At 51.7% G+C, this 23,189-nt stretch overlaps 4 protein-coding genes across 6 annotated transcripts; 2 read left to right on the top strand and 2 right to left on the bottom strand.

Moving 5' to 3' along the window:
- Positions 1-1,392: 1,392 nt before the first annotated feature.
- On the top strand, positions 1,393-7,318 carry MMP19 (matrix metallopeptidase 19). The gene is made up of 9 exons (XM_022571915.3): positions 1,393-1,665; positions 1,958-2,043; positions 2,938-3,068; positions 3,315-3,530; positions 3,995-4,240; positions 4,824-4,949; positions 5,764-5,928; positions 6,091-6,218; positions 6,399-7,318. The coding sequence occupies exons 1-9, from the start codon at positions 1,576-1,578 to the stop codon at positions 6,831-6,833; spliced, it is 1,623 nt and encodes a 540-aa protein (XP_022427623.1). The 5' UTR covers positions 1,393-1,575; the 3' UTR covers positions 6,834-7,318.
- On the bottom strand, positions 7,116-11,963 carry LOC111173902 (transmembrane protein 198-like). Its single transcript, XM_022571919.2, has 5 exons — positions 11,786-11,963; positions 10,512-10,771; positions 9,332-9,913; positions 8,729-8,886; positions 7,116-8,606 (listed from the first exon to the last, which is right to left on the bottom strand). Exons 2-5 carry the CDS (start codon positions 10,684-10,686, stop codon positions 8,469-8,471), a joined length of 1,053 nt encoding a protein of 350 aa, XP_022427627.1. The 5' UTR covers positions 10,687-10,771; positions 11,786-11,963; the 3' UTR covers positions 7,116-8,468.
- Positions 11,964-12,476: 513 nt separating this feature from the next.
- On the top strand, positions 12,477-19,668 carry DNAJC14 (DnaJ heat shock protein family (Hsp40) member C14). Its single transcript, XM_022571913.3, has 8 exons — positions 12,477-12,701; positions 12,848-13,365; positions 13,812-15,277; positions 17,978-18,084; positions 18,292-18,411; positions 18,764-18,924; positions 19,028-19,130; positions 19,340-19,668. The coding sequence occupies exons 3-8, from the start codon at positions 13,868-13,870 to the stop codon at positions 19,548-19,550; spliced, it is 2,112 nt and encodes a 703-aa protein (XP_022427621.1). The 5' UTR covers positions 12,477-12,701; positions 12,848-13,365; positions 13,812-13,867; the 3' UTR covers positions 19,551-19,668.
- An 846-nt stretch (positions 19,669-20,514) lies between these two features.
- Positions 20,515-23,144, bottom strand: ORMDL2 (ORMDL sphingolipid biosynthesis regulator 2). Of its 3 annotated transcripts, none has more exons than XM_022571926.3 (4): positions 23,016-23,144; positions 21,929-22,103; positions 21,608-21,759; positions 20,515-21,002 (listed from the first exon to the last, which is right to left on the bottom strand). In XM_022571926.3, exons 2-4 carry the CDS (start codon positions 22,100-22,102, stop codon positions 20,867-20,869), a joined length of 462 nt encoding a protein of 153 aa, XP_022427634.1. In that variant the 5' UTR covers position 22,103; positions 23,016-23,144; the 3' UTR covers positions 20,515-20,866. The 3 variants fall into 3 exon arrangements, with proteins under 3 accessions (XP_022427634.1, XP_022427632.1, XP_030618920.1); XM_022571924.3 differs by having other exon boundaries at positions 21,929-22,209; positions 23,016-23,141; XM_030763060.2 differs by having other exon boundaries at positions 21,929-22,184; positions 23,016-23,108.
- Between the last annotated feature and the right edge of the window lie 45 nt (positions 23,145-23,189).

The raw sequence follows: 23,189 nt of genomic DNA, 5'->3' as shown, positions 1-23,189 counted from the left end.
CTCTTAAAAAAAATGGCCAGAGGGACTGCCCTGGTGGTGCAGTGGTTAAGACTCTGCCTGCCAATGCAGGGGACACGGGTTCAAGCCCTGGTCCGGGAAGATCCCACGTGCCGCGCAGCAACTAAGCCCGTGCGCCACAACTACTGAGCCTGCGCTCTAGAGCCCCCGAGCCACAACTACTGAGCCCACGTGCCACAACTACTGAAGCCCGTGCTCCACAACAAGAGAAGCCACCACAATGAGAAGCCCATGCACTGCAACAGAGTAGCCCCCACTCACCACAACTAGAGAAAGCCCATGTGCAGCAACGAAGACCCAACGCAGCCATAAATAAATAAATAAAATTTAAAAAAAAGGTCAGAATAATTCCTCCCTCATAGGAGGATAGTGAGAATTAAATGAGATAATATATGAATCACCTAACACAAAGTAGTTCTTTAACCGTAAGGTTTTTCTTTTCTTTCTTACATAGTATTCAAGACCGTCTCTAAACTCTGGCTCCCAGCCACTCTCCCAGCCTGGTCATTCCTTTGACAGACGTATTAAGCAGCACCCGAAGTGCTGACCTAGCCTGGGGTAGGGACGTAGCACAGCCTCAGAACCTCTCACTGGGCACAGCTGGCTTTTTTCCCCTCTGCACTTTTGCTCAAGACCTGCACTGTCCCTGTTCCTCAGGACTCTTTTACTCCATCCAACTCATAGCCAGCCTTCACAGCCCAGCTCAAAGCCTGCCTCCTCTGCGAGCCTTCCCACAGCCCCATGGTCCTCAGGATGGGGCACCCCCTGCCTGGCACCCTGGTTCCCCTCATTTCAGATGCTTGTGTTGGTCTCACCCTATCTGTAATGTCCCTGCAGGCAGGCTCTGGCCCTTTATTTCCTTGTACCCTTGTTATCCCTCCCTGCAACCCACACATTCCAGGTACATTAAATGCTTGAAATGATGACTTTTTATTAAAGCAGACACAAGTAGGTTTCAAGAGCATCTGAATTCCCAACTTGGTCTTGGATGCAAAGAAACTGAGATCTCATCCTTCATTCCTTCACCTGAAACCCAAGCACCTAAGCAACTTGCTTCCTACCTCTTAGTTTTATTATTATTTTTCCTATCCTAGAGCAGTCAGGGAGACATGAAGGTTGCAGACGAGGGGTTTGCTACCCAAGGGTCACTGGGGCACAGGAATGTCCAGCTTCAGAGGATGGCCATGGTCCCTCTCCCTAGTCTTTGCAGATATTCTGCCTCTGATCCTGCCAGGATACCCACCCCCAGTACAATATGGAAAGTCTTTCGGTCTCCAGCAGAGGACCCTGGGGGATAGGGTTGGAGGCTCTTCTTGACTTCTGCTCTCTGGCAGGGTAGAGGTTAATGGTGAATTGCAACACATCTCTGGGCTGAGTCACCTCCTACTGACGCTTCCCCCAATTGCCCTCCTCTGAAATTTTATGAAGAGGACCAGAGACTAGAGAGTGAAAAGAACTGAAGGGAAGAGACCCCCACCTAGCCCTGCTCCCCCAGGCTCCCAGAAATCTGAGGGCAGAGGGCACAAACAGCCTCTGGAGCTCTTGCCTGGTGGGACCATGAACTGGCAGCGGCTGTGGCTGGGCTTCCTACTCCCCATGACAGTCTCGTGCTGGGCCCTGGGGCCTGGAGAGAAGGAGGCAGCAGTGGTGAGTGCCCTGGGAAGGTCAGACCCAGGCTGGGGGAGGGATGGAGGAACTGCTCCATGGTCCCATTCAAGCCTCCCTTCTGACCTACAACTGCCTTCCTTTCCCTTCCTTCCTCTATTCCATGATCCACCCCTACCCATCTCCACTCCTTCCCCTTTTTCCTCCCCTAACGTGCCTCTCCTTTAGTCCTTCCACGTCTGTCCCCTCCTGTCCTTATGGGCTGTTAGGTCACTTAGAGCTTCACCCAGAGACTAACCTCCTTTTATTCTGCTGACCCCTACCCTCATCATAGGATTACTTGTTGCAATACGGGTACCTACAGAAGCCTCTAGAAGGACCTGATGACTTCAGGCCAGAAGATATCATAGAAGCTCTGAGGTGAGAGGTCATAAGGTGCATGCCTTCAGGGTCAAGGTCACAAGGTCTCCTTTCTCTCTTCTAAACCCTTTCAGTCCCCAGGCCCACCTCTGCTTAACCCAGGTCCACGTTGGGGATCTAGGGAATGGGTGGTGGGGCCTGGGGTGAGATGGGGATTCAAAGATGAGGGCACAGTCATTGGATCTTCCTAGGCCCTAAGCACTTCTTTGGAGGCTCCATGCCATGTTATATCCAAAATACTATTATTTGGTCACATTCCACATGCAGTATAATTTATATGTAAAACTGTGAGTTGAGTTGGAGCTGAGTTGTTGACATGATGTTGCCTTTCGTAGACATTTAATATGGGATTTATTTACTTCTATTTTGAAGTTTTCATATTTTGGATCTAATGGGTCATTTTTCTTTCCGCTCTCAGATGTGTTCCCAGGCCCTTGAAAAGTCACAGTGCCTGCGGTGCCTGATGGATGAAATTGCCCCAGAGCAGGCTGGGCTGGGAGGGACGGGTCCAGCCAGGAGGGGAGAAAGCAAAGGGAGGACAGGTCCTCAGGTGGGAGCAGTGGTGGGAGAGTTTCCAGAGCGGGAGGCAGGACACTTACCTAGATCAGAAGGAGGTTAGACATTGCAGTAGAGGAAGAAGGCAACGCCAGATGGCACTTTACCCAAATAAGAGCATGAACACAGGAGGTGAAGCTGGAGTATTGCCTTTACGCAGAACAGAAGAGGAAGTCCCAATTATGAGGACTGGATCCTGGAGTGATCCCATCAGCTTCAGGGCTTTTGGGCCATTCTCAGCCACCACCTTGGGCAGCAGGGGGCCAAAGAGCTATCCCCGGTTCTCAGTCATTCCAGATGCCCCTTCCCTGCTGGACCCATCCCTCTCCCTCTTTCTAGAGCTTTTCAGGAAGCCTCTGAGCTGCCAGTCTCAGGTCAGCTAGATGACGCCACGAGGGCCCGTATGAGGCAGCCCCGTTGTGGTCTGGAGGACCCCTTCAACCAGAAGACCTTTAAATACCTGCTGCTGGGTGAGGGCTGAGCCTGGGAAAGGGAGGGAGAGGAGGGGTTGGCATGGCTGTGGAGCACAGGTGGCACTGGGACAGCCTGGATGAGCTCAGTGTTGAATGGATGGCCACCTGGTTACTAACTGATCATCACTTGCCTGGAGGGGTTGTTTCACAGCTTTGCTAAGTGAGTGCCCAGACTCAGGGGAACTCTTCGGAGCTGGCAAAAGTATCTGTGCTTCTAACCTATTTTCTGGTCCAATTAACCAGGCCGCTGGAGAAAGAAGCACCTGACCTTCCGCATCTTGAACCTGCCCTCCACCCTCCCATCCTACACAGCCCGGGCAGCCCTGCTTCAAGCCTTCCAGTACTGGAGCAATGTGGCTCCCTTGACCTTCCGGGAGGTGAAGGCTGGCTGGGCTGATATCCGCCTCTCCTTCCATGGCCGCCAAAGCCCATACTGCTCCAGTACCTTTGATGGGCCTGGTAGGCACCAGCTCTCAACTCTCACTTCACAGACCTCTGTCCCCTTGAGTCAGTGACTCTGGAACCTTAATGTCAGGCCACCCCCATGCTCAACTGCACCCTACACTCTCTAACCACCTTCTAATATTCCCTTGGGGAGCAGCATGTCACCTCCCTGGGGCCTTACCAAGCCTCTTCTTTGAAGCTTATGCCTTCTTTGTTGGTTTAAGTTCCTCTGCTCAAGGCATACCTCAGAGAGGACAGGGCCAGAGATGACAGAGTGGCTGGGAGGTAAAGGGACAGAGTGATGGGCATCCCTGAGAGAACGGAGTGATGACAGCGGAATCTGAACGGAGGGAGAGGTATCCAAGAGACAGTGAATATACATGGGGGAATTTTAAGGGAATGGAGTAATTGGAGTTTATAACATGCAGGGGATGCTCCACCCTAGGAGACTCTGACCTCCTTCCTTTGCCTTTGTCCAGGGCAGGTCCTGGCCCATGCCGACATCCCAGAGCTGGGCAGTGTGCACTTTGATGAAGATGAGCTCTGGACCGAGGAGACCTACCGGGGGGTGAACCTGCGCATCATTGCAGCCCACGAACTGGGCCATGCCCTGGGGCTTGGGCACTCCCGATACACCCAGGCCCTCATGGCCCCTGTCTATGCTGGCTACCGGCCCCACTTCAAGCTGCACCCAGATGATGTGGCTGGGATCCAGGCTCTCTATGGTCAGTCCTTTCCCCTAGGGATCATGAAGGTCAGTCTGACCAGTATCTCTTCAGGCATGAAGAGACAGGTCTAATCTTCATGGAGGGAAATGGCTTGGCTTCTTTCTCTTCCTCCTGCCCAGTTACTTGGCCTTCTTCATTTTCAGGAGCTGTTTTTCTTTCCTTTTTTTTTTGGCCTTGCCGCATGGCTTGTGGGATCTCAGTTCCGCAACCAGGGATTGAACCCAGGCCACGAGGCCGCTGCAGTGGAAGCCCAGAATCCTAACCACTAGGCCACTAGGGAACTTCCAAGAGCTGTTTTTCTGACACTTCCAGGTCTAATCTTTCTGCCAGAGCTCTCTCCCCTCATACCTGTTCTAGGGGATGAAGAATGAACATTCCAGCAAACCCCCTTCTCCCTTTCTAGTGCCTCTCAAAACTAAAAACATGTCTCCTGATGATATCAATATGATCTTTCCTCCCACCAGGGAAAGCTCTCTAGGTTTCCCTTTTCCTCTCTATGGGACCTCTGAGCTGAACTTACAGTAGAAGGGTGGGGAGGCCAGTGCCTTCTCTCCCTGAGCAGGATTATGTTACCTTGCAGGCAAGAAAAGCCCAGAGACAGAGGATGAGGAAGAAGAGACGGAGCTCCCCACTGTACCCCAAGTGCCCACAGAACCCAGTCCCATGCCAGACCCCTGCAGTGGTGAACTGGACGCCATGATGCTGGGTAAGACCCTTCTCCTCTAGGCTGTAGGCAGGCAGTGGGGTGGCCTGCTGACCTTGAGATGGGAGTGACATTGGACCTCGGCATGAGCAATGGCAGTTTACCACCAGACAGGGGTTGGTGGCCATGGAAGGAGGCATGTGGTATGGGGAGGGAGGATTCAGAACCAAATTAAACGTGGGCCAGGCTGGAATTTACCTCTGCTGCCACCCTATGAGGGCCACTAAAAACATCTGGAAATACAGCAGGATGGAGAAAACAGTCTTAACTGGAATGTCTATTAGAGAGGGTGTTATACCCACATGGAAGTACAACTTGGAAGCCACCTGGGGTAGGAGGGGAGGTCCCCAAGGGGGAGCAGCTACCTGCAGGGCTTTTGTTTTGTTTTGTTGGGCCAGGGCTGATTTGCTGTGAACAATAAAGGAGAGGCTGAACGCTGGGTCCTCCTTCTCTGCCCTTAATCTTCTCTCTGAATTAAAGTTGAATGAATTTTTGAGGAATCAGCCTGTGAGAGGACAGCAAGTGATTAGCCTGCCTGAGATACCCACAAGTCTTTATTTGACCTCTGTCTTTTTTTTTTTTTGCGTTACGCGGGCCTCTCACTGCTGTGGCCTCTCCCGCTGCGGAGCACAGGCTCCGGATGCGCAGGCTCAGCGGCCATGGCTCACGGGCCCAGCCACTCCGTGGCATGTGGGATCCTCCCGGACCGGGGCACGAACCCGCGTACCCTGCATCGGCAGGTGGACTCTCAACCACTGTGCCACCAGGGAAGCCCGACCCCTGTCTTTTTGACTTGTTGACATGCTTATGCTCTCAGGGCCCCGAGGGAAGACCTACGCTTTCAAGGGAAACTACGTGTGGACCGTGACAGATTCAGGGCTGGGTCCCTTGTTCCAAGTGTCTGCCCTTTGGGAGGGGCTCCCAGGAAACCTGGATGCTGCCGTCTACTCTCCTCGGACGCAATGGATTCACTTCTTTAAGGGTGAGGGGACTAGTTTACAGTGTGTTACCTGAGGAGGGCCTATAATCAGAGAATCCATAAAAGGAGGGAGGGATGAGAAGTTTCTGAGACGGTGGAATGGAGGAACTGAAAGCTATCACCTGGCGACAGAGGTGTCTTGTTCTTTCCTTACATGCTCCTCAGGAGACAAGGTGTGGCGCTACGTTAATTTCAAGATGTCTCCTGGCTTCCCTAAGAAGCTGAATAGGGTAGAACCCAACCTGGATGCTGCTCTCTATTGGCCTCTCAACAAAAAGGTGTTCCTCTTTAAGGTATAAAGTTCAGAGCAAGGGCAAATCCCTTCTTAGGAGGGGCGGGCTACCTCACACGGAGAAGCAGACTTGCTCTTGAAGGGAGTTCTTCTGCAGCTGCTGCGGGCTGAGGGTAGACCTCTGGGGGGTCCCTAAGCTCTCTTCTCATCCTCCTTTTCTCCCTGTCTGCCCCACACCTAGGGTTCCGGTTACTGGCAGTGGGACGAGCTGGCCCAAACTGATTTCAGCCGCTACCCCAAACCAACCAAGGGGTTGTTCACAGGAGTGCCAGACCAGCCCTCAGGTGCCATGAGTTGGCGGGATGGCCGCGTCTACTTCTTTAAGGGAAAACAGTACTGGCGCCTCAATCGGCAGCTTCGAGTAGAGAAAGGCTATCCCAGAGATATCGCCCACAACTGGATGCACTGTCGTCCCCAGACCCCAGACACCACCCCATCAGATGGGGACACCACTTCCTCAGCCACAGGAACAACCTTGGATACCACTTCCTTGGCCATAGATATCACTTTGAACACTGACCACTCAGCCAGAGATACGATCTTGGACATTACCCCCTCAGTCACAGCCTCCACCACCCTTTTATTCCTTGGCAATGTCACCCTCCCAGAGATCTAAGACCTCAATCAAACGTCTGCTGCAGCACGAGCATGAACCATGGACCTCACGCCTCTAAATGTCCCAGCTCCAGCCACCACTCCCCTGTATTCTTTCCCTCCTGGGCAGTGACTCTCTAACTCAGCCCCCAACTCCATCCATTTCTTCCCCATCTACTCTCTGGAGGACATTGGTAGAGGAAAGGCAGCCATTAGGCCTTTAGCTGACAGGAGGCCACAACTGGGAAAGCCTGGGTCCTGTTCTTCCTAGATAAAGTGCAAGAAAACAGCATAGCCAGTAAAATGAGCAACGGCTTTGTAATTCTTGAGAATCACATTTACTTGCTTACGACTTTGGGCAAGTTAATTAACCTCGTTAAGCCTTGGATTTCCCGTCTGCAAAATAAGGTTAATACCAATCCTGCAGGGTTGTTGCATTAAATGAAATACTACATGTGAAGTGCCTGGAGCATTTGCGCTTAATAAAGGTTAACTTCACGTTCATGAGAGAGCAGTGAACAACTCTTCCTCTGGCTGTGTGTGTGCAGCTCCTACGGTAGCCCAGTCTGATAAAGGTACCCTCATCAGATCTTTAAGGGACAGAGGACTTGTCAGTATGGCTAACCCTTTGTTCTGGGGTGCAAAGAAAGAAAAGAGCAGCAACAGTAGAGGCTGGACTCCCTGATTCAATGTTCAATGCCATTTTATTCACATGCTCCCGTGTTCTTCCTCCCTCCCATCATAACCCTGCTTCCCCGGGGCAGGGACATATCTTCCTTCATGTTGTCTGGGGAACCAGGGTACAGACTTTGGGCAGGAGAATCAGGGGTAGTGGAGAGTTAGAATGGGTTAGTGGCTGGGACAATGTTCTGGTTAAGGAGATTAGTGTCACCTATGATGAGAGGCAGAGAAGGCACTTGTCTTCCACGCAGCCCTGAAGACCAGGCTCCTTTGGGCAAAAGGGCAAGACTCTGGCATGTGGGCCAATGCTCTCTCCTTGGAGCAAGAAGCCAGCTTTGGGGGAAGGTGGGTGCTGAGCCAGGCACTGCCCTGTGGTCTTCCCCACATTAAGAAGAAGGGAAAGGGAAGCACCATGGAGGACAGTACCCCCAACTGAGGTAGGAGAAGGGGGCTTGAGCCTATGGGGTCCAGAGGGGAAGGCTAACCAGGAACCCAACTGCCCCCTAATGAGGGACCTGGGGATTAGGGACCCTTGAGCTCCTCTGTTGCCCTTCTCCCCATCAAAAAGCTATCAAGTGCTTTAGGAGGCTTCCTGATTTTCTCTAGGTCCTACAAAAACAAAACCCCTTATTTTACCATTGTGAGGCAAACTGAGGCGGGTATATAGAAGGCTATTTGGGTAACGGTCCTCCTTGGTTTGGTTTGGAGGGAATTAGGGAGTCAGTTACTTTAGGGACCAGGGCACCTCTATTATTGGACAGAGGTAGGTACTCATATTTCCATTCGTCTCCCTTCCCTACAAGATTCTTCTCTATCTATACCTAAAACATATCCCTACAGGGCTGCTCTGGGTTGGAGCACAGATTCCATCCCCAAGAGGTGGGGAAGTTTGTGTTGGATCCTGTGGGCCCAGGCCCTGCCCACCTAGTGTTCCCAGGCCCTTGCTAGGGGTGAGGGCATCAGTGGAGGTTTAGGCTCAGGTCCGGGTGGAACCAGAAGGTGTGGTGAGGGGTACAGTGGAACCACAGTCAGAATCCAGGTCCAGGACAGTGTGGGGAGCTGTGGCCTGGGTGCCTGGTCTCAGCTGGCGCTCTCGAAGGCTCTGGAGATAGCTCTGGAGGGGCACAGGGCAGAGAGGGCAGAAGAAAGGGCCTGGGTCAGAGCCCCCCTCCACCCTGAGCATCCCCATGTGCCCTCTCTCCCATGCCCCTGAGCACCCCCTACCCCTCCACTCACTGGAGCCAGACTGTCAGCAGGGCTCCGGGCGCTGGGGTGGAGCGGGCGCCGGTAGCTGCCCTCACAGAGCCCCACCCCAGGGGAGGTCCGGTGCCACTTAGCCTCTTGCTGACGGATCCGAAGGAGTTGGAGATGCCTTCGCTGGTGGCTCAAGACCACTGCTTGGGAGGGGGCAATACAGACTCAGGGAGGCCTCTTTAGACTCTGAAACCCACCCCCAAATACACTCATACTCTAGAGAAACCCATTCAGTGTCCCTGTTACGTCTCTCTCAAATCTCATTCCCCCTCCAGTTATTCTAAAGAAAGTTTTCTTTGTAATCCTCCTACCCTTTCCTTCTGGACTTCCCTGACACCTTCCTTTTCTTCCATATCAGTCCCCAGTAACTCTTCCCTGCACCCCCCTCCCCCGACAATGACTCTTCTCATTCTTACCCAGAACTTTGGCTCCTCCAACTCTGTCTTCAAAGCCCTGCCCCATTCACCTTAGACACCTCTGCCTTTTGCCTCAAGTGGATTTTCCCCCTTCCCCTCCTCAAGTCTGGGAACCGGGGACAAGAGAAGGCACAGGTTGGCTGCTTTCTGTACCATGGCAGTAACTCACCATTGGTGTGGCCTCCACGTTCCTCATCCATGAGCTTCCACTGGGCCAGGGCCCCAAGGGCCCCCAGGGCTGGCCAGGTCCCCAGCAAGACCCAGCTATACCAGCAGAGAGGAGGCAAGGCTGGAAGTGCCTGCAAGCGCTGGCCCAGCCGACTGCCCAGTGCCAGCCCCTCCAGGAAGTAGTCAGCACAGGCCACCAGCACCGCAGCACCCAGCAGGGCTGTGCCCAGAACTGTGAATGGACGTGGCCACCGAAGTGTGAGCAGGGCTCCCAGCAGTGCCAGCCCCACCAGCCCCCCGGCCGGCACCCAGGCTGAAGGTGGTTGGTAGATGGGCTCAGTGCCCAGCAGGACCCCGGCGCCCAGGGTTAGGCCTAGCAGGAGACCAGTCAGGAAGAGACCGACACTGCGAACCAGCATGGTGACTAGGCCGCAGAGGAGTCCGATGCCTAGCGCAATGCCCGCGCTCACCTCCAGGCTCAGCTGTGTCTCTAGCACACGCTCCTTGTGGCACAGCAGGAAGATCACCAGGGCTCCTGATAGCAGGCCGGAGAGAAACATCACTGCCTTGAAGCAGCGGTAGCCTGGGAAGGGAGGCAGGAGGCACTGAGAGGCAGAAAGAGGTCTCCAGGGATGGCTCTGATGAATCAGGAGGGAGAGGAATGGCTGACCAGAGGAGCAGAAGGCAGGAGCAGCACACACAGGGACCTCAAGGCAAAGGGCAGAAAGGGATCATCTAGGGAGGGTAGAGACTTTTCAGGAACTGAGAGGGGATGGGAGAGCAAATCAGCAGCTAAGACGGTAAGACGGATGCATTGAGGGGAATAAGTACAGAAACAAGGTTTCGTCCTTCCAGGGATGGTAGACGGGAAGAAATCGGCACAGGCTGGTTCAGATTATTGGGGAAAGGTGAAGAAGCCTTAAGCATAGAGGGTAATTTGGGAATGGAATCCTGAGGTAGGAGGCAAAGGGAGGACAAATGATAGTTGCCAAGGCTCACAGCTGGAGGGTGTGGGCATGGGGGATGAAAAAGAGCTGGCAAGAGCAGATCAGCCACACTGAAGGTAGGCATCCCCCGACAGAGGAGGAGAGGTGGCTCAGGAGCAGAGGAGAAAGCTGGCGTCATCCTTGAGGGTGACGGTCTTGGGCAGCTGCCCCCCAGAGCCCTGGCCCTGCCCTCACCGAAGCAGCAGTAGATGATTCCAAAGCAGCAGCAAAGGGCACACACCAGGGCGGGTGCCAATTCAGGACTGTCCTGGGGTTCCAAGACACATCTTGGGTCTGGAGGCTCTGGGAGTTGTTGATTAAAGGGCCTGGGGTCAGAGGTCATGGCCAGGGGCAGCAAGGCTTCCTCCATGGCCGAAGAGAAGGTGGTCACAGAGAGGGAGGTCAGTGTCAGCTCCTCTCATCCATCCATGAATGTCTTGAGGGGGCTGGGAAACCTGCAAGGGGGTAGGGGGCAGGAACTCAGGTGCCCATGAATCTTGAGGACTCTGTACCTCTATTTCTTTTAAAGAAAGGCCAATTTCAGGACGGAGCTTAGCCCTGCTGGGGTAACTGAAGAAACCTACAGGACCGGGTTAAGGCGAGCCAGCTGTCTCTTTATCACCCTCTGAAACAAGGACATTAAGTAGAACTTCAAATCTTATAAAGGTAATGAGTCTTTGTCCCCTGGCTTTTCAGGGTGGGGTGGGAGCAGTAGGAAGTCCTCGGTCTGTGGAGGGAGGGGCCCAGGGGTACTAGTGAGACTGGAGGCTAAAGACTCAGCAGCTTGTTCCAGCCGAAAAGAAAGCTTGCCCCATCTGCAGCTGGGACTCAAAATTATCACACTGGACTGGGAAGAATGGACTTAATAGAGGGGGGAGAAGGAGAAGGAAGGGGAGAGAATGAATCATGGTGGGGGTCTCCCGACAACTGCTCCAACCCAAGAGAAGGAAGAGGGGGAAAAATCAGACACCAAGAGTTTAAGACAAGAAATCAAGTAGAGACAGAAAGCCACACTTTATCAGGGTTTTGAAGCCTTGGCTTCAGGTGGAGGAGTTATTGGGGGAAGGGGCGTTCAGCCACAGTCCAACTCCCACGATCCCCCACGGACTAAGCAGGCATCTTGCCCACAGACAACATCTCACATCCTGGTAGTATTTTGCTCCTCCCCTCAGGACACTGGTGGGACTTTTCCTACCTCCCCCTTTCCCCTGGGGTGCCAGGGCTGCCAGTGGGATATGATCTCAGTTCCTGAAAGGAGAACACCAAGGAGGGGCTGGCAGTGGAGGCACTATGGGAGTGGGGTAGGGTGGGTGCAGGCACTTCCCTTCAGCTGTCTTCTTTTGGACATCAAGGTCTTAACAAGCAGGAGAGTTGGCTTGGGCAATCCCTGGGGTTTCTCTCCCCAATCCGCTTGGAAGTCTGGGGACTCTAAACAAGGAGAGGTTTGGGAGGGGGTGTTAACTACTCACCACCCTGTCAGGGCTGAGGAGAGGAGGGGGTAGATGTGCTTCCCTAGACCCCCAGCTGCATCCCTGCCTGGAGTCCTAGGCGTTCAGGCGGCTGTCGGGCGTGGGTACCCGTAGGGCCACTCTGTTCGTTGCCCCCTAAACTCTTGCAAGTCGTAGCCCAAGCCCCGTGAGCTAAAAGCAACCAGCTTGGGGGCGGGGTGGGGGTGGGGGTGGAGGAAGGGGACAGGGTGGGGGGGGTGACATCACGGGGCGGGACCCTCCAACTCTTTTCCGTGTGTGTGGGGGGACCCAGTTTGCCTACGGCTCTAGGCTGGGAACAGAGACCCCCTTCCATAGCAGGGAACGGTGTTGGGGGAACCACAAGAAGTTTGGGGAAAGGTCTCTGAATACTTAGGCGCTGGCTCAACAACCAGAAGCTTTCAAAACCCCTACTGGTGTCCCAGCGCCCCCCTACTCCGGCTTGGTTTCTTCCACTTCCCAGAGAATTGGAGTATTGTCTTCTGGAGAACTTGGTGGTCGGGATCGGGGACCCCGGGAAGGTGCTCTTACTGGTCTGGGGGCGCCGACGAGGGATTCATGGGTAGAAAAACTTGCGGAGCAAAGACGGGGTCTGGAAGGGGGACTAACGGAGAGGCGTGTGCAGAGGAGGGGACCGACAGAGAGGGTACCCAAGCCGGGTCTGAGTGGGGGCGGGGGCGCTTGTCAACGTCGACTGCACAGCTTGGTATGCAAACGAGATGCAAAGCAGCATGCAGATGAGTGCAGTGTTTTTTGGCACTCCGCTCGGGTCCTAAGCCCAGTGGAGCCACGCTCTCAGTCCTCCGGTCCCGCTTCGTGACGGGGACTGAGAGCTGCACCCAGAGGCGCGGATCCGGGCCGTGGGAGCTGCAGTTATACGGGGCAGTTCGCCAGCTGGGTCAGGCGCGGTGGCGGGGGGTGGGGAGCGAGGGTTGGTGGGAAGAAAGGGGCAGCGTAGGAGGGCCAGGGCGGGGCCAGGCCCGGGGCGTCCTCCCCTCCGCTCCACCCCCGCATGATACAAAAGGGCCTCTGTCCTCATTACAGCAAGGGATCAGTGCGGTGGCTCCCCTACGCTCCCTGGTTTTGACTGCAAGGGAAAAAGACTGGCTCGGTGGCTTTCCTCTATCTCCCGGTCTCGGCACAAGCCCAAGAATACAGCCAGAGGAACTTGAGAATCTGCCCCGAGTCCGCAGGCACTGCTGCAGCGCCCACTTGCTTCGCTTCCTGTGGCGCAACCTTCGGGGATCCCACTTCAGCACGCGGAGGGCGGCAGCAGAGAGCCCTTTAAGGGGCGGGGCCAGTGCTTCCTCAGGACCGCCCCCACTGGTTCGACTCCGCGCTTGCAGCACTGGCTCGCGCCTCCGCCAACCGCTTTTACTTTTCCTTCCCGTGTCTTCCCCGGTGACCCCGGAGGTGGAAGTAGCCCCAGGTCGGCGGCCGCGGCGGGGACGGAAGGCGGAAGCAGAGAGTGAACGGGAGGCGGAGCCGGGGGAGCTGCTCTCGTAGCTCCCCCTGGCCCTCGGCCCAGCTGCTCGAGGGGGAGGAGTTACCGCCGCTCTTCTGTACGTTACCTTGGTCCCCTCTACCCAGCCCGAGGGTTCACGGTTGTCTCTGTCAGGGGCAACCACAAGCTCCGCCCCCAGATTTTCCTTAAGGACCGCACGGTCCCCACCCTTTTCTGGCAGTCTGCGGCCCCCTTTCCGGTCGTCTTTCCCTTTTTCCCAAGAGTGACCCCAGGACCACACCCTTTGTGGTACCTCTTTTTTTCCCTGATTCAGCATTATAGCTTTCTGGGGAAAGAAAAAAATAAGGGGATTTGGAGGAGGGGGGAGGGAGCAGGGTTGTCGTTAATGTAGTATTGGCTTTATTGCTGGGGTAATGAATGCCCAAAAGAACTGGGGAAAACAAGGGAGGTGGGTCCGTTAAATATATCTCCCCAATTTAAGATTATGTAACCTCTCTCTTGATCCTATCCTTGATCATCCCCACCTTGATACCTTTGTTACAGGCATCAGAACTTACCATGATGGCTGTGACCTAAAATCCTCAGGAAGCCCTGGGGTCATGGCCCAGAAGCACCCCGGAGAAGGAGGGTTGTGTGGAGCCCACCACAGTGGTGGTGCCTCCCTCAGGACTTTAGGACCCTCTGTGGACCCTGAAATACTTTCATTCTCAGGACTCAGGGACTCAGCTGGGCCTGCTCCTAATGGTACCCGCTGCCTCACAGAGCACTCTAGTCCTAAGTACACACAGCCCCCAAATCCAGCCCACTGGTCAGATCCAAGCCATGGCCCTCCAAGGGGTCCAGGACCCCCTAGGGATGGAGAGGACCCTGATCAGAGTGAGGCATCTTCAGAAGAGTCAGGAGTGGACCAGGAACTCTCAAGAGAGAATGAGGCTGGGTACCAGGAAGATGGGAACCCTTCTTTTCTTTCCATTCCACCTGCTTGTAACTGCCAGGGAACCCCTGGAATCCCTGAAGGGCCTTACTCTGAGGGAGGAGACAGCTCTTCTAGCAACTTTTGCCATCATTGTACCTCTCCAGCTTTGGGAGAAGATGAAGAGTTGGAAGAGGAATATGATGAGGAGGAACCTCTTAAGTTTCCCAGTGATTTTTCACGTGTGCCCAGTGGAAAGAAACCTGCACCCCGGAGACAACGGCACCGCGTTCCAGCCAAGGAGGATACTCGGGAGGGTGGACGCAGAGATCCCAGATCCCCTGGTCGACATCGGCTGGGTCGGAAACGGAGTCAGGCAGATAAGCGCAGAGGACTGGGATTGTGGGGAGCAGAGGAACTGTGTCAGCTTGGACAGGCAGGCTTCTGGTGGCTGATCGAACTGCTGGTATTAGTGGGGGAGTACGTGGAAACTTGTGGCCATCTCATCTATGCATGCAGGCAGCTGAAAGGCAGTGATCTGGACCTTTTTTGGGTCTGGGTGGGAGTCTGGGCAGGGCGGCTGGGGGGCAGGGCCCAGGTGATGTTCCAGTTTCTGAGCCAAGGGTTTTGCTATGGGGCAGGGCTGTTCACCCGTTTTCTTAGGCTACTGGGTGCTTTGCTGCTCCTGGCTCTGGCCCTTTTGTTAGGCTGTCTACAGTTGGGCTGGCGGTTTCTGGTAGGGCTGAGTGATCGGTTAGGTTGGAGGGGTAAAGCCACCTGGCTCTTCTCTTGGCTAGCTTCTCCCACCTGGCAGCGGTGCCTGATTCTGCTGAGAGAGAGCAGGCCGTGGCAGCAGCTGGTAAGAAGAGTTCAGTGGGGTTGGCTGGAGTTGCCTTGGGTCAAGCAGAGGACCAGTAGGCAGGGGAATGCACCTGTAGCTAGTGGTCGCTACTGCCAGCCTGAAGAGGAAGTGGCTCGACTGTTGACCATGGCTGGAGTTCCTGAGGATGAGCTAAACCCTTTTCATGTGCTGGGGGTTGAAGCCACAGCATCAGATGTTGAACTGAAGAAGGCCTATAGGCAGCTGGCAGTGATGGTGAGTACCCTTCCCCTCTGTTTCCAGTTCTTTGTTCCCATATTTTATTTTCTATTACAATTTTTGAGAGAGTGGAATATAGGGAAGGCAGAGTAGAACGTCAACTTGAAGACGAAGAGCATCTTTAATTCTTAGGAAAGAGTCATAAAGACTTTCTGCCCCTTTACTATGGGATCTGACTTTCCCTTAAAGTTTTTTGTCATGAGATTCTTTTTCTTAATGAAAATCAACGAACCTGGTGTATTAGACAGTGTTGGACTCACTCATCTGGAATATCCAGGTGAAATCCTGAGTAGGGTGGAGAAGAGACCTAGTCAGAAAGCCTGGCAGTTCTTCTCTCCTAAACAAATGAGGGTTTTTTGAATACAGGGAAATCCAACTGTCTGTCGCAGTGAGGCAAGTGTGGACTAGTGTGGGAACGTTCAGGGAGTACATGTGAGTGATTATTCCAGGACCAGGTGAGAGAAAACAGCTGTTTCAAGACCAACAACCCAGAGTGGGAAAGGAAAGGAGAATGGGACATAAATCTTGGAGAGGCATGTACATACATTTTCAGGTCATACATGAAAATATGGTTGCTTTTACTGGTAAGCGGGTATAGGTGGGAGTTGTGACTTATCATGCTCGAGGGAAATGGTTTAATACAAGCATGCAATCAAATTGCTTTCAGAAATAGCTATTCAGGGACTTCCCTGGTGGCGCAGTGGTTGGGAATCTGCCTGCCGGTACAGGGGACACGGGTTCGAGCCCTGGTCCGGGAGGATCCCACATGCCATGGAGCGACTGGGCCCGTGAGCCACAGCTACTGGGCCTGCGCGTCTGGAGCCTGTGCTCCGCAACAGGAGAGGCCACGATAGTGAGAGGCCCACGCACCGCGATGAAGAGTGGCCCCCGCTTGCCACAACTAGGGAAAGCCCTTGCATAGAAATGAAGACCCAACACAGCAAAAATAAATTAATTAATAAACTCCTACCCCCAGCATCTTAAAAAAACAAAAAAAAAAGAAAAGAAGTAACTATTCAGATGCTATTTTTAGATATGCTATTTCTATACAAGTAAAGCTATTATGAATGTAAGTAGTGTGTGTAAATTGCATTGGAGGCCTATTTGAGTGTATGGAACTTGACTGGTAAAATATCACAGTGTGTAAATTATCTCAATGGTTGCATGACACTAAAGGGGAATGGGCAACCAAAGTTTCCATTAACCATTCAAGGCACAATAAAGTACCAGGCCTGTAACTTACCAGAGGACTAAATTATCAATAGTTTGGTGGGAAATGTATGCCCCTTAGTGGATGGCCTGGGCTATTCTGAGAGTGGGGAACAGTGTTCACACTCAAATTGTTACTAATGGTAGAGTTCTTTTCTCACCTTTATGTCTTAGCAGACATCCTCTCTTGGGGAGTATCATTCAAAAATTCTCATTTTCAACTTACTTTCTTGAAATAGAGCTGTAGTGAAGTTCCCTGATCCTCAGTAGACCTGCCCTACTATCCAAAGTTCTCCCTCTTGTTCTGGGCCACAGTATCTGTGGGCTTCTTTTTTTGACCGTGCCACATGGCATGCGGCATCTTAGTTCCCCGACCAGCGATTGAACCCGCGCCCCCTTGCGTTGAAAGCGCAGAGTCTTAACCACTGGACCACCAGGCAAGTCCCTGTGGGCTTCTTTTATACAACCTCTCACTGCCTTTAATAGGCCCTAAATTGACCATTACCCACATTCTATAAGTTTGGGAATGTGAGAGATTTAATAGCATTCTGTTTATTTGGCCTCAGTCAAGAGACTAGCTTTATCTCTGTTTTTGGTGTATGTGGATGGGAACAATCAGGAAGCTGTAGGAAGTGAGGATATTATTTGTCTTGGAGAAAAGGCTGAAAAGTGGATAAAAAGCCTGTGAGGATCGTGGTATGTTATCAATATTTCACTCCTGGGACAGAAAGGCAAACTACTGTAGGAAGTTTTGAGTATATATGAGAATTTCCTAGTTAGAAAATAGAGTTTGAGTACGTTGGAACTCTTAACTTTATGACTGACAGTAAAGTTAAAATATGAGGGTTTAGTACGTGTGTGCCAGGTAGTCACACACATACTAAACCAACCATCCCTGCTTGCCTGGGATTGAAAGGTTTCCTGAGACATGAAATTTCAGTGCTAAAACTGGGACAATCCCAGGCACACTGGGATGGCAGATCGCCATAGTGCCAGATTCTGTGCCATATGCTTCATGTGTTTTCTCATTTAATACTCCCAACAATCCATGATAGATAAAATATTCTACGTCATACAGCTAATAAGTGACAGAGGTGGGACTTAAACCCAGATCTGTCTGCAGAGCCACAGCAATTAACCATTAAGCTATATTGACTCTTCAAAAAGATGGTGAAGGAGAACCCTTTTTTTTTTTTTTTTTTTTTTGCGGTACGCGGGCCTCTCACTGTTGTGGCCTCTCCCTTTGCGGAGCACAGGCTCCGGATGCACAGGCTCAGTGGCCATGGTGCACGGGACTAGCCACTCCACAGCATGTGGGATCTTCCCGGACCGGGTCATGAACCCATGTCCCCTGCATCGGCAGGCGGACTCTCAACCACTGCGCCACCAGGGAAGACCCCGAAGGAGAACCCTTTGATATGAGGTTATTTTGACCCAAAATGGGGAGAGGGTTGGAATGGATATGTGATGAAATCTGTGTTTTGGTAGGTTCATCCTGACAAAAATAATCATCCTCGGGCTGAGGAGGCCTTCAAGGTTTTGCGGGCAGCTTGGGACATTGTCAGCAACCCTGAAAGACGGAAGGAATATGAGATGTAAGTTGGAGCTAGGAAATTGTCAGGTGGGGTAAATGAATAATCTTCAATAGCAGAGATCATTGGACTTGTGGATGGAGGCTCTCTGAGGCAGAGAGAACTGAGGTGGCTTGTCTAGCTGGCCAGGGGCCTCAAGAAGCCAATAGATCTGTCTCCCTTTGTCCCTCACGCAATACTCTCTGACTTACAAAGCCTTTTTTCTCTCAGGAAGCGAATGGCAGAGAATGAGCTGAGCCGGTCAGTGAATGAGTTTCTGTCCAAGCTGCAGGACGACCTCAAAGAAGCAATGAATACTATGATGTGCAGCCGATGCCAGGGAAAGCATAGGTATGACTTAAATAGGACAGGAGTGGGACAGCCACAGTTTAGGGATTGGGTAGCTAAAAACCTTCCTTGTATTGTCAGTAGTTGTGGGATCCAAATGGTAAGTAACAAGACCCTGAGGTTTCTACTTTTGCTATATTGTTAAGAGACTGAGGATTTGAATTAGCAAGAAGAAAAGATAATAGTTCTAGCTTTAAGATAGAAGGTTGAGGGCAGGGTGTACATAGGCATTTGTAACAACTGAGTCAGTAACCATATTTGTCAGTAATGATGAGATGTCAGTAATGGAGACTACAGCAGTGCTCTAGGTAAGCTTGATAGATGATTAAGGAACTGCCCTTTTGTTGGATTGCAGGAGGTTTGAAATGGATCGGGAACCTAAGAGTGCCAGATACTGTGCTGAGTGTAATAGGCTGCATCCTGCTGAGGAAGGAGACTTTTGGGCAGAGTCAAGCATGCTGGGCCTCAAGATCACCTACTTTGCGCTGATGGATGGAAAGGTGTATGACATCACAGGTATACTTCTGTCCTCTGGAAGTATGGGCTCATATATCCAGCCCATCTGTGATATCACAGCCAAAACTGTGATATTTTGGCTAATTATCTCTCATGCTTGCAGAGTGGGCTGGATGCCAGCGTGTGGGAATCTCCCCAGATACCCACAGAGTCCCCTATCACATCTCATTTGGTTCACGGATGCCAGGCACCAGTGGGCGGCAGAGGTAGGTGGTATTCCTCTCAATAATCTATCCACTATTCTAGTTCTGAACATGGTTTCATGACATGCTGTTTAGGACATGTAGGTGTCTCACCCTATAAGGAGCTTGGGAACTGACTCAGTATATCTTTAAAATAGGTATAAATAGGTAACATAGGTAACCATTTGACTCCAGTATCTCTTGCTTCATCATGTCTTCTGTTTTCCTGTCAGAGCTACCCCAGATGCCCCTCCTGCTGACCTTCAGGATTTCTTGAGCCGGATCTTTCAAGTACCCCCAGGCCAGATGTCCAACGGGAACTTCTTTGCAGCTCCTCAGCCGGGCCCTGGGGCCACTGCAGCCTCCAAGCCCAACAGCACAGTACCCAAGGGAGAAGCCAAACCGAAGCGGCGGAAGAAAGTGAGGAGGCCTTTCCAACGTTGACACCCCCCCTCTTTCCTCAAATCAATGTCAGGGAGTCAAAAGGGCTGTGTACAGCACAGGATGGAGTTTGATTTGTTTATTTTTAAATATTTAAAAAAGGGAAACTTTTAAGCTCAAATTGTTCACTCAGTACTTATAGGAAGCCCTGGAACCACTCTCCCTCCTCCACCAGCACCCAGGAACTGAATCTTGTCTTCTGACAATACCAAAGAAATAGGGGGTGGCTAGAACAAAGAACCTAGGGCCTGGACCTGGGCTGGACGATATCTCCCATAGTAGTGTGGGAACTGGGTAATTCCCTGGGATCTGTATGCCTTTGTCTTGTCTTTTGCTTCTACAGCAGATGACACTTTCCCCCCTCTTTTTAAACGTGTCTGTATTATTTCTTGACCCATTTCAGGAGGGAGCCCCCTCCTTTGCCCCAATATACTAGTAAAATGACAGAACGAGAAAGCATGTAACCCTAATTATAGGAGATACATAGAGTTCAGAGAGTGGGAACTCTCACCCAACTTCGTGCTTGTTGCTGCAGGGATGGCCAAAACTAATAATTTTTAAAAAACAGATTCACGCTCTCTGCCCTTGGGTGAGGGGGAAGGATAGAGGGGCTCCCGGCAGCCCCCTTATGATCCAAGGGTTTGTATTTTTTTAAGTTTGTTCATATTTGTATGTATATATCTATTTAAAGCCAGGGGATTATCTTTCTATAAATACATAACTGGCAACCTGTATCTTCCCTCTCTTCTTTGCCCATATAGCTGGAGCCCTTTTTTTTTCATTTGAGAATCTTTTCCCTCCTAAGTGTTAGCTGAGGGTGAAGGGCACCTCCTACTGGACCAAGGGAGAAGGGACAAAAAAACCTTAGAGAAATTTTGTAGTTCTGTAAGTCATTATTGCATCTTTCTTCCCCAGCCTTATGAATACATCTCCCTACCCTTCCTGCTGACCAAACTGTAGCCATATCTGAAAATACTTATCTTTATTATAAGGAAAATACACAGTAAAACAGAGCTGGATGGAAGGTGGTGGGAGTGGATGATATGGAAAAACTTAATCAACCAAAAAGCTGCCCCAACATGGCTTCCTGCTCTGGAGAGTGATTTGCCGCCTACCTCACGTGTCTTTCCTCAGTCAAAGAAACCTGCTCCTAGCAGGGCTGGGCCCAGGGAACCCCATTTTCCAATGAAAATTTGGGGAAGTTGAGTTTCCACTGGGAGTTTGGGAAACATAGTTCTCAGGCTTTCAAGATATAGAAGACAGTATAGAAAAAGGAGGGATGTTACAGCCCTTTGTTCCAATGTCCCCAGCCCCATCCCTCAGTATTTATTGATGCCAAAGAGACGGACCCCATGGAATTGGGGCAGCTTGGGCAGCAGTACACTCAGCAGTGAGGCTGTGTTGATGAGGAAATGAGCAGCATCATACTTGGTGTAGAAGCTGGCCAGGAGGTAGCTGGGGAGAGAAGAAATAGGTTGAATGAAGTTGGCCTTCCCCATCCATATTCAGGCCTTTCCAGCAACTTTCTCTTCAATTTTAAATGACCGGTTTTACTGCATGCAGTCCTAGGATATCTGAAAATATTCCAGCTATATTAACAGCATTTACTTTGGGGTTGGGGAGATAATCGGATAGCACCTGTAACTGGAGATTTATAAATTCGTTTTTTTTTATTGTTAATGACAGGTGGCAAATGACAGCTGAAGCAGTTTCAGCCTGCATGACTGTTAGAATCCTTTCTGCTTCCACTTCTCAGTTAGTTCTTACAGATTCACATCAGTTCTGCCTTTATTTATTCACTTCTTTTGGAAGTGTAAAATAACTTCTTTAACTTGGTGTTTTATCTTTTCTCAGTCCCGTCTCCATTCCCCTACCAACAAGGAGGCAGCAAGTAATGCTTGATTACTGTCTTCTACTTTTTACTGTTCTCTCTAGATTTAGACCTAGTATATCATATCTTCACAGGGTCTAAGTGAGTAGAAGTCTGCTTTTTTAAAGATTCCCTGTGGACCTTTGTACCTGGCTTTTGAAGGATCTCCCGTATCTCCCCCTGGACTCACAGTACAATGGGAGAGATGCTGAGGAATTTTCGGGAAGAGGTAAATTGGAGCCCATAGTCCATCTGTTCCCAGTGTGTCAGTAGCCGAGCCTTTCCTTGGTCAGGGGTCTCAAAGGGTGTCCCTTTCACCGTATGTAGGAAGACATACATAGCCTGGGAGGAGGGAAGTGGGTAGTGTGAGGGGGGCAGAAAGCAGTCCTTCAGCCCAAGAAGTATGCTAAGATCCCAAAAGGAAGACAAACCCCCAAATAATTGGTGATTTTATTTTGTTTTTGGTTGGGAAAAGCCTGGGGTGGGTAAAAGGTCACGGTTTAGTGCTCACCAAGTTATGGATGACGTTGGTCAGGGTCCAGACAACAGGAATGCTGAAGAAGGGGATGCTGAGTAGGACCACATGCAGCAGTCCTACCAAGATGATGTAGGCCAGCCAGATGCCCCGGCTATTCATCACTCGAGTGTTGGGGTTCACTTCGCTGTGTGCCACCCCGACATTCATCCTACCACAGCGGGGGATCAGGCAGGAGTCCAGCTTAATTTCTTCTCAACCCCTCTTTGAGTTTGTTCTTCGAAGTTGTACCCTGAATAGGCCAAATCCCCCGGACTCTATTGGGAATGAGAGAACTTCCCCATCATGCACAAAGGAAAAACTGAAGCCTTGGGGAAAAAAACTTAGAAGGCAAGAAGAGTCCTCTCTACATCTTAGAGACATATTACGGTAATCTTTCTTCTGATCCTTACACTTCAACTGTAACTTGAAGGAGTAAGCATAGGCTTGGCGCGCTTCAAGGAGCAAGGGAAACAGATGTGTGTCACTTTACCTTCCTGAAGAAGTTAATAAGGAACCATGAAGACGTTAGGTACACCCAAAATTCCAGAAGAGGGTCATGGGAAACAATCAAGGAACCACTAAGGAAGGTTGAAGGGATAAAGCTACCTTTTCTAATTTATTCTAACCCCACCTTTTCCTCTGGGGCTTGCCCCTCCTGTGTCATCTCCTTGGCATGTAAGCAGGCAGCATCCTAATTATTCCTCTCCAGCGTGGGGTGCTGCAAGAATGTGAACTAGGAAGGGACGTGAACTGAGCGTCTCGGGAGATGGAGCCCTAGTCCCGACTCCAGGGCGGCTCTGATCGTCGGAACTTGGCCGTTTTAAAATCGTGCTCGCCCTAAAGTTGATGACGCCTGGTTAGGAAGCAGCTCTGGCCCGCCCTCTACCTAAAATTCCCTAAACCCTAGTGCTGAATACGCCCCTTGCTCCCCTAGGCTCCCTCTCTCCTTCGTCGGCTCCCCTCAGGGCTGTCGTCTTCGCCCCTCTCTCGGTCTGTCGTTCGCCGCCGCTCCACCCCGCACCCCACTTTCACGTCCCACCATTTTTCCTTAGTACCGCTTCCCAGTCTCCCGTAACCCTACCTGCCAGCTTCGGAAGCCAGTCCAGCTGGGGGGGCGGCGCGGCGCTTGCTTCTACACCTGCGGTCTCCAGGAAGCAGCAGCCCCGGCCCATCTGCGCTCTCCCTATTGGTGAAGCGGAGTCAGCGTCGCCACCACCCATTGGCTGGCGGTCTGCCACCGGGACACACAATTGGT

Source organism: Delphinapterus leucas, chromosome 11, assembly GCF_059928025.1.
Source record: "Delphinapterus leucas isolate spDelLeu-1000000601 "Yukka" chromosome 11, BTC_Dleu_Yukka2, whole genome shotgun sequence".
In the NCBI taxonomy this organism is placed as follows: Eukaryota; Metazoa; Chordata; class Mammalia; order Artiodactyla; family Monodontidae; genus Delphinapterus; species Delphinapterus leucas.
The sequence above is the reverse complement of the archived record's forward strand: the minus strand, read 5'-3'. Positions and strand labels throughout refer to the sequence as shown.

Bases quoted from the DNA above. Each gene is read 5' to 3' on its own strand.
- LOC111173902 (XM_022571919.2), bottom strand. From the start codon at position 10,686: ATGGAGGAAGCCTTGCTGCCCCTGGCCATGACCTCTGACCCCAGGCCC. The intron at 8,887-9,331 runs GTGAGTTACTGC...CCTCCCAAGCAG, and splicing joins ACGTGGAGGCCACACCAATG to TGGTCTTGAGCCACCAGCGA. The intron at 8,607-8,728 runs GTGAGTGGAGGG...GTGCCCCTCCAG, and splicing joins CTGCTGACAGTCTGGCTCCA to AGCTATCTCCAGAGCCTTCG.
- MMP19 (XM_022571915.3), top strand. From the start codon at position 1,576: ATGAACTGGCAGCGGCTGTGGCTGGGCTTCCTACTCCCCATGACAGTC. The intron at 2,044-2,937 runs GTGAGAGGTCAT...CCCTCTTTCTAG, and splicing joins GATATCATAGAAGCTCTGAG to AGCTTTTCAGGAAGCCTCTG. The intron at 4,950-5,763 runs GTAAGACCCTTC...TTATGCTCTCAG, and splicing joins ACTGGACGCCATGATGCTGG to GGCCCCGAGGGAAGACCTAC.
- ORMDL2 (XM_022571926.3), bottom strand. From the start codon at position 22,102: ATGAATGTCGGGGTGGCACACAGCGAAGTGAACCCCAACACTCGAGTG. The intron at 21,760-21,928 runs GTGAGCACTAAA...CCCTCCTCCCAG, and splicing joins CCAACGTCATCCATAACTTG to GCTATGTATGTCTTCCTACA. The intron at 21,003-21,607 runs GTGAGTCCAGGG...TTCTCTCCCCAG, and splicing joins AGCATCTCTCCCATTGTACT to CTACCTCCTGGCCAGCTTCT.
- DNAJC14 (XM_022571913.3), top strand. From the start codon at position 13,868: ATGGCCCAGAAGCACCCCGGAGAAGGAGGGTTGTGTGGAGCCCACCAC. The intron at 15,278-17,977 runs GTGAGTACCCTT...GTGTTTTGGTAG, and splicing joins ATAGGCAGCTGGCAGTGATG to GTTCATCCTGACAAAAATAA. The intron at 19,131-19,339 runs GTAGGTGGTATT...TTTTCCTGTCAG, and splicing joins GGCACCAGTGGGCGGCAGAG to AGCTACCCCAGATGCCCCTC.